This window comes from Nerophis ophidion, linkage group LG26 (assembly GCF_033978795.1).
Source record: "Nerophis ophidion isolate RoL-2023_Sa linkage group LG26, RoL_Noph_v1.0, whole genome shotgun sequence".
NCBI lineage: Eukaryota > Metazoa > Chordata > Actinopteri > Syngnathiformes > Syngnathidae > Nerophis > Nerophis ophidion.
In genome coordinates this window covers 4,521,594-4,533,415 of record NC_084636.1, presented here as the reverse complement: position 1 = coordinate 4,533,415, position 11,822 = coordinate 4,521,594, and the positions used below count along the sequence as shown (strand labels likewise).

The window sequence follows — 11,822 nt, the reverse complement described above, 5'->3', positions numbered from 1 at the left end:
ATATAAATAGTCTATTATATAGCATTATTCACATGTAAATAATATAAATACAGTCAATTATGTAGCATTATTCACATGTGAATAACATAAATACAGTATTGAACGGCATTATTCACATGTGAATAACATAAATAGTCTATTATATAGCATTATTAATGTGTGAATAACATAAATACAGTATTAAACAGTATTATTCACATGTGAATAATATACATAGTCTATTATACAGCATTATTCACATTTGAATAATATAAATACAGTATATTATACAGAATTATTCACATGTGAATAATACAGACTATTATACAGCATTATTCACGTGTTGATAACAGAAATACAGTCTGTTATACAGCATTATTCACATGTGAATAATATAAATACAGTCTATTATACAGCATTATTCAAATGTGAATAATAGAAATACAGTCTATTATACAACATTATTCACATGTGAATAACATAAATACAGTCTATTATATAGCATTATTTACCTGCGAATAATATAAATAGTCTATTATACAGCATTATTTACCTGTGAATAATATAAATACAGTCTAGTATACAGCATCATTTACATGTGAATAATATAAATACAGTCTATTATACAGCATCGTTTACATGTGAATAACATAAATAGTCTGTTATACAGCATTATTCACATGTGAATAATATAAATACAGTCTGTTATACAGCATTATTCACATGTGAATAACAAATACAGTCTATTATACAGCATTATTCACATGTGAATAACATAGTCTATTATACAGCATTATTCACATGTGAATAATATAAATACAGTATTATACAACATTATTTACCTGTGAATAATATAAATACAGTCTATTATACAGCATCATTTACATGTGACTCATATAAATACAGTCTTATTAAACAGCATCATTTACATGTGAATAACATAAATACTGCCTGTTATACAGCATTATTCACTTGTGAATAACAATAAATGCAGTATTTACAGCATTATTCACATGTGAATTATATAAATACAGTGTATTATACAGCAGTATTCACATGTGAATAATATAAATACAGTCTATTATACAGCATTATTCACATGTGAATAATATAAATACTGTCTATTATACAGCATTATTTACCTGTGAATAATATAAATACAGTCTATTATACAGCAGTATTCACATGTGAATAATATAAATTCAATCTATTATACAGCATTATTCACATGTGAAAAATATAAATACTGTCTATTATACAGCATTATTCACATGTGAATAATATAAATACAGTCTATTATACAGCATTATTTACCTGTGAATAATATAAATACAGTCTATTATACAGCAGTATTCACATGTGAATAATATAAATTCAATCTATTATACAGCATTATTCACATGTGAAAAATATAAATACTGTCTATTATACAGCATTATTCACATGTGAATAATAAAGTTAAAGTACCAATGATTGTCACACACATACTAGATGTGGCAACATTATTCTCTTCATTTGACCCATCACCCTTGATCACCCCCTGGGAGGTGAGGGGAGCAGTGGGCAGCAGCGGTGCCGCGCCCGGTAAACCCCCAATTCCAATCCTTAATGCTGAGTGCCAAGCAGGGAGGTAATGGGTCCCATTTTTATAGTCTTTGGTATGACTCGGCTGGGATTTGAACTCACAACCTAACGATCTCAGAGCGGACACTCTAAACCATGGGTGTCAAACTCTGGTCATTTCATTTGGCCCTTGAGGTAATATCAAATTAAGATTAGAGCTGGCCCGCCGGTATTATACAGGGGCGATGTCTCTGTAAGCTGCATTCACCGCTGATACTCGTACTTGCCAATCCTCACGATTTTCCCGGGAGACTCCCAAAGTTCTGTGCCCCTCCCGAAAATCTCCCGGGGCAACCATTCTTCCGAATTTCTCCCGATTTCCACCCGGATAACAATATTGGAGGTGTGCCTTGAAGGCACTGCCTTTAGCTTCCTTTACAACCTGTCGTCACGTCCGCTTTTCCGCCATACAAACAATGTGCCGGCCCAGTCACATAATACATGCGGCTTTAACACACACAAGTGAATGCAAGGCATACTTTATCATCAGCCATAAGGGTCACACTGAGGGTGGCCATATAAACAACTTTAACACTTTTACAAATATGCGCCACACGGTGAACCCACACCAAACAAGAATGACAAACACATTTCGGGAAAACATCCGCACCGTAGCACAACATAAACTCAACAGAAGAAATACCAAGAAGCCCTTGCAGCACTAACTCTTTCGGGACGCTACAATACACACCCCCGCTACCACCAAACCCCGCTCCCCCAATTTTTATTCAAATTGTATTTGATATGCCATTGATATCTTTTTAATAATTATTATAAATTGAAACTCGATTTTGCATGTGACTATAAAGTTATATAAGCCTTGCTTGTTTAATATTCAATGCAAAACTTGTTTGGGTCCCTAACAAGAGGTTAATCTGTTCAACTTTGGCCCACGGCTTTGTTCAGTTTTACATTTTGGCCCACTCTGTATTTGAGTTTTACACCCCTGCTCTAAACACTAGGCCACTGAATATAAATACTGTCTATTATGCAGCATTCACGGAATGCTGTACAACCTGTTATCACGGAACTATGATATCAGGTCATCTGCTATTTGGATCAGGCATTGCCTTGGTGTATGGGCAAATTCAAAAGAAGATGACAGCCGTTCAAGGTATCCAGAAGCTGTCCCTCATCCTTGATGGGATGGGCAAGGTTGTAGGCGTTCAAACTGTGGCGTTTTTTGAACTAAATCGCAAACTGGATAAAATCTCGGAGAAGCTTTCCGCTCTACAAGTCGGAATTAATTTGAGGACCAGAACGGACAATTGAATGGACAATCGATTAAAATGCATCTGCTCGTCCAAACCAAAACAATCCTAATTTGTATTTCGACTCCCTCGCACCTGCTTTGGCATGGTCGCTGCTGAGAACTACGTCTTTTACAGCGATTTCACTCTGCGGAACGAAGCACAGGACCATGACGCCGAACCAAGCAACTTCCAGGCCTTTGTACATATTTGCATCGACATGCCCACACACACACTTTTGCCACTTCACACACTACATGCAGAATGAAATAATTCAATAAGTTCCTCGAAAAAGATGAATACTGCGAACTACTAGTTAATGATTGAATTTAAAAATTAACTGCAAAAACCGAGCCTTCAGTTGGCCTCCTTGTCTTAGTTGAACTTCTAAAATTAAATAACTTTTGAACGGTGTTTTAATATAATATAATTAATTTTATTTGTAAAAGCACTTTCCATTGACCAAACAACCTCAAAGTGCTACAGTGTATTAAAAATATAAATAAATAAAAAGATAATACAAATTAAAGCTGCAAGCAGTGATGGGCGGGACCGCTTTGGCTGCTGCCCCGCGACCCAAGCCCAGATAAGCGGTAGAAGATGGATGGATGGATTATTACACAGAGAAAAAGTTGTACACATGTGTTATACATCAGTCTCAGAGTAATAACAGTTGTAAAGTGGCTTGGACATTTTATAAGGACGCCTTGGTGCCGCCATTTTGAGACTAATGCATGGTGAATGTAATGCAGTTGTTTTATTGAAGTGGGAATAGCACACATCCTGTTGATTTTAGTTGGGGGCGGTCAGTGTATGAAATATAGGTCTCAGTGAGACCAACATTGAGGTTTTTGTTTCATGTGTGTATGACAGTCCTACAATTTTGTCTGAGCAGAAAGCCGCCATTCTGTGACAACAGCAGCAGCGCAATGGTTCTTTGCAGGCTCATAAAATCCAAAACGGGGTAATAATTAAAACTTTTTTTTAAACTTTTAATCAGAAGGGTTCAATCTCTCTTCTGTGCTTATTTGAAGCCGAAACGACAAACGGCCTCAGAGGAGATAAGGTTTGAAAAAATGCGACATTTTTTAGCCAACTTTTGTATTGAAGTGGGAATAGCAAACTTCCTGTTGATTTTAGCCGGGGGATTTCAGTGAATGAAATATAGGTCTAACTGAGACCTACGTAGTGGTTTTGTTTCATGTTTCTACGGCATTCCTACTGGAAGTTAAAGACAGTTTTGTCTGTTTTCTTCCTAAGTGGCGCTCGAGCGCAATTTTGAGTTTCGGGGTTTGGTTTTTTGATTAGATCGCAATTTTCGCCAGTCCTGATGTGCGTGTCAAATTTGGTGAGTTTTGAAGCATGATAAGGGGGTGAAATTACAGCTTAAAGAGGCGGCGGTATAATAATAAATAATAATAAAACCTTAGAAATTCAATAGGGTCCTCTGTCCCAAAGGGTCCCTTATAAATAAAAATAAAAACTAGAACTAGCACGCATATATCTAAAAAAAAGGCTTTTTTAAAAAGGATTTTTACGCCTTTTTTTAAAAGCATCCACAGTCTGTGGTGCCCTCAGGTGGTCAGGGAGAGCGTTTCACAGACTGGGAGCGGCGACGCAGAAAGCCCAGTCTCCCATTGACTGTAACTTTGTCCTCCGGGGTTGGAGGAGGTTAGTCTGTCCAGAGCGGCGGTGTCGTGTGGAGGATTTGGAAGTACGAATGAGTTAGTAGGGAGACTTTGTATTCAATCCTGAGTGGAACAGGAAGTCAGTGAAGGGATTTGAGAACTGGTGTGATGTGGTCGTATTTGCGCACTATTCTGTAAGTACTGCAGCTTCTGAATGTTCTTGCTGTGGACGGTGATGCCAAGACCCAGAATCAAACCACAGGGCTCTCAGGACAATATGCAAAGGCCAGTCCAACGTGGACGTTAGCTTAGCATAAGTGATCAATGTGGCTGTCTTTGTTTCCAGGGTGGATCACTGGAATAACGAGAGAGAACGTCTCGCGATCATCACCGACAACTTCCTGCTGCTCTTCAAGTACGACTTCGTCATGTTCAGATGTGAGCAGATCCAAAAGATCCCACTCAACTTTGTGGACCGCCTCTGCTACGGCACCTTCACCTTCCCGATGACATACCTGCTTCAGTAAGTACCCTTTCTAAGCGTGACGTCCGTGGCCTTTTCACTCAACCCTCGTCCCGGGTTAAGGTGCCGCAACGGCTAATCCAGACCTGGGGGCCACATGCGACCCGTTAGGCTTTTCAATCTGGCCCGCCGGACATTCCCAAATATTTTTTGTTAGATCTTTAAGATGGAAAATGTAGCTGCCATTATAGAATAGAATAGAATAGACTGAACTTTATTGTCATTATATTTGCATATAACGAGATTAAAGACTCCAATTTAAGGTGCGGTAGTGGGAACAAATATGGGGTGAAATAAATGACATAAGAGGTAATAAAAGCAAAAACTAACAATTGAAATAAACAGACTTCTATACAATAAAAATAATAAGCAATTCTGTACAATATACAAAACACTATAGAAGTACAAAATACTGTACAATATACAGAGCAAGACAGGAGTACCGAAGTAATAAATAACAATCAGTGATGGACGTATTGCACTCGAAGGGTAGTATTGCACAGTAGGGTATTAGGGCATGATATTGTATATAATAATAACTTATATTATAAGTTAGAGTTCAACATGGTGACAGCTTTGGGAAAGAAGCTGTCTCTGAGCCTGTTTGTTCTGGCTCTGATGCACCTGATGGGCAGTCGTGTTTTCTAAATAAATGATAAATAAATGGGTTGTACTTGTATAGCGCTTTTCTACCTTCAAGGTACTCAAAGCGCTTTGACACTACTTCCACATTTACCCATTCACACACACATTCACACACTGATGGAGGGAGCTGCCATGCAAGGCGCCAACCAGCACCCATCAGGAGCAAGGGTGAAGTGTCTTGCTCAGGACACAACGGACGTGACGAGGTTGGTACTAGGTGGGATTTGAACCAGTGACCCTCGGGTTGCGCACGGTCACTCTCCCACTGCGCCACGCCGTCCCTAATGACCATAAGTCTTGAACTATACAACATATTTCAATGGTTGGAATCTGCACTTTAGCGTGATATTTTAGTGACTAGCGTTGTCTTGATACCAATATTATTTTGATACTTTTCGATACTTTCAGAAAAAATTGCATTATTGTATTTCCTTGAATTGCCACCAAGGCGCTAACCAGAGGTAGGTAGTAACTCGCTACATTTACTCCGTTACTTAAGTAACTTTTGGGATAAATTGTACTTCTAAGAGTAGTTTTTATGCAACATACTTTTACTTTTACTTTTACTTGAGTATATTTATAGAGAAGAAACGCTACTTTTACTCCGCTCCATTTATCTGCAATCCGGTCGCTACTCGCTACTTTTTTTTTTTATCGATCTGTTAATGTACGCTTTGTTTGTTTTGTTTTTGTCAGACATGCATTCAAAGTAGGAACTAAGCATGCCTGCGTTTCACCAATCAAATGCAGTCGCTGGTGACGTTGGACCAATCAAACGGAGCCAGGTGGTCACGTGACCGTCACACGTAGAACCCGACATGTTGAAAAACTTATTGGGGTGTTACCATTTAGTGGTCAACTGTACGGAATATGTACTGTACTGTGCAATCTACTAATACAAGTTTCAATCAATCAATCAAAAGTGTAAAGGAAAAAAGACACTTTTTATTTCAACCGTACTTCCCGTCAAAAGCCTAAAGACTGATAGCGCGGTTCCTGTCTTCACAATAAAAGTGCTGCTCCATCGCGCCTGCGCTAACAAAATAAGAGTCTCCGAAAGCCAGCGCAAGCAAACTAGCAAGCTATGGAGTTTGCCGCCAATGTATTTCTTGTAAAGTGTATAAAAAGGAATATGGAAGCTGGACAAATAAGATGCCAAAAACCAACGACTTTCATGATGTATTAGACAGGAAGGAGGAACTTTTTTTCTCCTCCATTTGAAAACCGGGACGTTATCAGCACTATACTGTCTGATTCCAATCAATGCAAGTCATCAGAATCAGGTAATACACCAACTTATATTCTTGTCTTCATGAAAGATAGGAATCTATATGTTAAACATGCATGTATATTCATTAAAACACCTTTAACATGTGAACAAAAACGGCAAAATTAATAAATATAAATTATATACTGTATATATAAAGGTATATGTATATATATATTTATATATATATATGATATGTGTGTATGTATATGTATATATATATATATATGTGATATGTATATTTGAGGTAGATCACCTCGACTTGGTTATTTATTAAGTAATTGATTAACGTTGAAAAACTTATTGGGGTGGGTGTTACCATTTAGTGGTCAATTGTACGGAATATGTACTGTACTGTGCAATCTACTAATACAAGTTTCAATCAATCAATCAATGCCTACTGAGCCTATGATGCTGTTAAGGTAGTGTGGCTCAATTTGCCTTAATTTGTATTTGTATTTTAATGTATTATTATTTAATATATAATGTTGTTTTAGTTGCTTAAGAGATATTCCTGGCTCTGAATTTGCTCATTGCTATTTTTGTGCATCATTTGTTGCCGTAATCATTAAACAAACAGGTTACTCATCAGTTACTCAGTACTTGAGTAGTTTTTTCACAACATAATTTTTACTTTTACTCAAGTAAATATTTGGGTGACTACTCCTTACTTTTACTTGAGTAATACATCTCTAAAGTAACAGTACTCTTACGTGAGTACAATTTCTGGCTACTCTACCCACCTCTGGCGCTAACTAATTTAAAACGTCATCTCACTCCGGCGCTTACCAAAGGCATGCGGTAAATTTAGGCCTGCGCTTATAAATTTGAGTGCGATGTAAGGATACCATCATGAAAAGCACATTTAATAAAAAAAAAAACGTTATTATAATCTGTGGGGCGGTATAGCTCGGTTGGTAGAGCGGCCGTGCCAGCAACTTGAGGGTTGCAGGTTGGATCCCCGCTTACGCCATCCTAGTCACACTTTACCCACCTGCTCCCAGTGCCACCTACACTGGTTTAAATGTAACTTAGATATTGGGTTTCACTATGTAAAGCGCTTTGCGTCACTATAGAAAAAGCCCATCCATCCATTTCCTACCGCTTATTCCCTTTTTGGGGTTGCGGGGGCCGCTGGCGCCTATCTCAGCTACAATTGGGCGGAAGGCGGGGTACACCCTGAAGAAGTCGCCACCTCATCGCAGGGCCAACACAGATAGACAGACAACATTCACACACTAGGGAGCATTTAGTGTTGCCAATCAACCTATACCCAGGTGCATGTCTTTGGAGGTGGGAGGGGCTTATCCCCAGGTACATGTCTTCGGAAGTGGGAGGAAGCCGGAGTATCCGGAGGGAACCCACGCATTCACGGGGAGAACATGCAAACTCCACACACAAAGATCCCGAGCCCGGAATTGAACCCAGGACTACACAGGACCTCCGTATTGTGAGGCAGACGCACTAACCCTTCTGCCACCATGAAGCCCTGCGCTATATAAATTTAATTCACTTGAACTTCAAAGAAAGTCCATGCGTAGCTCCTTCTGATCAAAAGCATGGATAACTTGTTTATTAAAGTCTTCCTTATCTTTCTTCAGTTTTAAAAGTCTCTCTTTCTCGATGGAGATCTTCCTTTATTACCTCCTGATTCCATTGAAAGTCCAGTTTAGAAAACTGTTTTATTTTCGATATGTAATCCTCCATGTTAAAAGTGCAAGCAAGAGGAAAAAATAAACACACGCTGCTCATTCTTGCTGGTCCAGTTATGGTCGGTAGATGTGTAGCCATAGTGTGCTCTCGCTTGGGTTGCTCTCAACGTGCAGACCGCTGCTATCAGTTAGCTCGGCTCCCCAGGTGTAGTGTGGGTGACGACAGAATTAATCCTCGGACAACTCCCCTTCCCGTTCTGCTCCGTGGGTGATCTCTTTATCCCACTGCTGCCACCATGAAGTGGTATTGTATAAATAATACACTGGGTATTTATGACTGGAACATGCTTTATTTCAGCTCGGTTGTTTACATAGCCAGCATAAGAGTAGTGGTGTTACATCCTAAAAGGTCCGCCGTGCACCCCCCCGCATCATATCCGTTTCCAGCACATATCACGACACTTGTCACTTCTTCTGCAGCTACGGTATATTAATAAAACATAGCTGCTTACTGTTCTTTTTAGCATATTCAATAGCTTGTAGAGATGCGCGGTTTGCGGTCTCATCCACGGAGTCCGCGGATAAACCGCGGGTCGGGCGGTTGACATGACGAAAAAATAGATTTTAATTAGAATCGGGCGGGCGGCGGTTGAACCATCCGGAAAAATTTGATATGCATGATTCTGTGATCGGTGTTGGGGGCGCAAAATATATTCAGGAATTGTCACGGATACAAAGGATTATGGGATTTTTGTTGTGTTGCGTTTGTTGTGTTACTGTGAGGATGTTCTACCGAAATGTGTTTGTCCATCTTGTTGGGTGTGGCTTCACAGCGTGGCGCATATTAGTAAGTGTTAAAGTTGTTTATATCACAACCATCAGTGTACTCTGTATCACCCAGCATGCCTTTCAATCTTGAACGTGTGATTGCGGAAACTGCACACAACATCCTGCCGGATCAACAATCGTTTCGTACATGATGTTGAAGGTGTCTAAGATAATGGCTTCACAGCACGCCCATATTCTTGTAATCAGGATGAAGTCGCGGCAACGTTAGCGGCTCCAATTGTCGTCATCGCTCTGTGAAACAGGTTTAAATAGCTCTGTGAGTGGTAAAGGTGGACAACCTCTGATGTATTTCAGCGGGCGGGTACGGTCCTGATAAAATGTTGGTTCGGGTGGACGGCGGGTGGATGACGACTTTGGTAATGCGGATGCGGATGATATAATTGCCTATCCGCGCATCTCTAATAGCTTGGACCTTAAATCCTACTGAATAGCTTTTAATCTTCTTCCTTTTATCAATCAATCAATCAATGTTTATTTATATAGCCCCAAATCACAAATGTCTCAAAGGACTGCACAAATCATTACGACTACAACATCCTCGGAAGAACCCACAAAAGGGCAAGGAAAACTCACACCCAGTGGGCAGGGAGAATTCACATCCAGTGGGACGCCAGTGACAATGCTGACTATGAGAAACCTTGGAGAGGACCTCAGATGTGGGCAACCCCCCCCCCCCCCCTAGGGGACCGAAAGCAATGGATGTCGAGCGGGTCTAACATGATACTGTGAAAGTTCAATCCATAGTGGCTCCAACACAGCCGCGAGAGTTCAGTTCAAGCGGATCCAACACAGCAGCGAGAGTCCCGTCCACAGGAGACCATCTCAAGCGGAGGCGGATCAGCAGCGTAGAGATGTCCCCAACCGATACACAGGCGAGCAGTACATCCTGGGTCCCGACGAGCGGTCCATCCTGGGTCTCGACTCTGGACAGCCAGTTCATCCATGGTCATCGGACCGGACACCCTCCACAAGGGAGGGGGGGACATAGGAGAAAAAAGAAAAGAAGCGGCAGATCAACTGGTCTAAAAAGGAGGTCTATTTAAAGGCTAGAGTATACAGATGAGTTTTAAGGTGAGACTTAAATGCTTCTACTGAGGTGGCATCTCGAACTGTTACCGGGAGAGCATTCCAGAGTACTGGAGCCCGAACGGAAAACGCTCTATAGCCCGCAGACTTTTTTTGGGCTCTAGGAATCACTAATAAGCCGGAGTCTTTTGAACGCAGATTTCTTGCCAGGACATATGGTACAATGCAATCGGCAAGATAGGATGGAGCTAGACCGTGTAGTATTTTATACGTAATTAGTAAAACCTTAAAGTCACATTTTAAGAGCACAGGAAGCCAGTGCAGGTGAGCCAGTACAGGTATATATGTATGTATATATGTATATAAAGGTATATACAGTACAGGCGTAATGTGATCAAACTTTCTTGTTCTTGTCAAAAGTCTAGCAGCCGCATTTTGTACCAACTGTAATCTTTTAATGCTAGACATGGGGAGACCCGAAAATAATACGTTACAGTAGTCGAGGCGAGACGTAACAAACGCATGGATAATGATCTCAGCGTCTTTAGTGGACAGAATGGAGCGAATTTTAGCGAGATGAAAGAAGGCCGTTTTAGTAACGCTTTTAATGTGTGCCTCAAAGGAGAGAGTTGGGTCGAATATAATACCCAGATTCTTCACCGACTCACCTTGTTTTATTATTTGGTTGTCAAATGTTAAAGTTGTGTTATTAAATAGAGGTCGGTGTCTAGCAGAACCGATAATCAACATTTCCGTTTTTTGGGCGTTGAGTTGCAAAAAGTTAGTGGACATCCATTGTTTAATTTCATTAAGACACGCTTCCAACTGACTACAGTCCGGCGTGTTGGTCAGCTTTAGGGGCATGTAGAGTTGGGTGTCATCAGCATAGCAGTGAAAGCTAATACCGTATTTGTGTATGATGTCACCTAGCGGCAGCATGTAGATGCTGAAGAGGGCAGGGCCAAGGACCGAACCCTGGGGAACTCCACACGTTACCTTAGCATAGTCTGAGGTCACATTGTTATGGGAGACGCACTGCACCCTGTCAAATTATTGAAATCAGCCTCCTCCATTTTGAAAATGATGACAGGGGAAGTGTCACTCGTGACGTGACGAGTTTGACCCGGCGGTAATACTAAGCATGCGCTAATTATTTAGCCAAACGAGTTTGACCCGGCAGTAATTCAGGAAGGCGCATACTATATACCCGGCGGCAATTCAAAGAAATACGGCATGTCAAAATGACAATAATCAGTTGATTTGAACGCATTTCAGCATGAAAATGTTACGAGAGAAGGAAATGGTGCGAGCGTATCCATCCAAGGTTCACTTGAGTCCATCTCCGTGGTAATGTGTCTCATTGTTACCAGCTTAGCACGC

The 11,822-nt window shown here is 40.5% G+C and overlaps 1 protein-coding gene across 1 annotated transcript in view; it reads left to right on the top strand.

Moving 5' to 3' along the window:
• Window positions 1–11,822, top strand: part of tprg1 (tumor protein p63 regulated 1) — an 83,580-nt gene that overhangs the window by 12,071 nt on the left and 59,687 nt on the right. Inside the window, exon 3 of the mRNA XM_061888680.1 lies at window positions 4,827–5,003. Coding sequence (XP_061744664.1) covers window positions 4,827–5,003 — 177 coding nt within the window. The remainder of the gene's footprint in view (window positions 1–4,826; window positions 5,004–11,822) is intronic.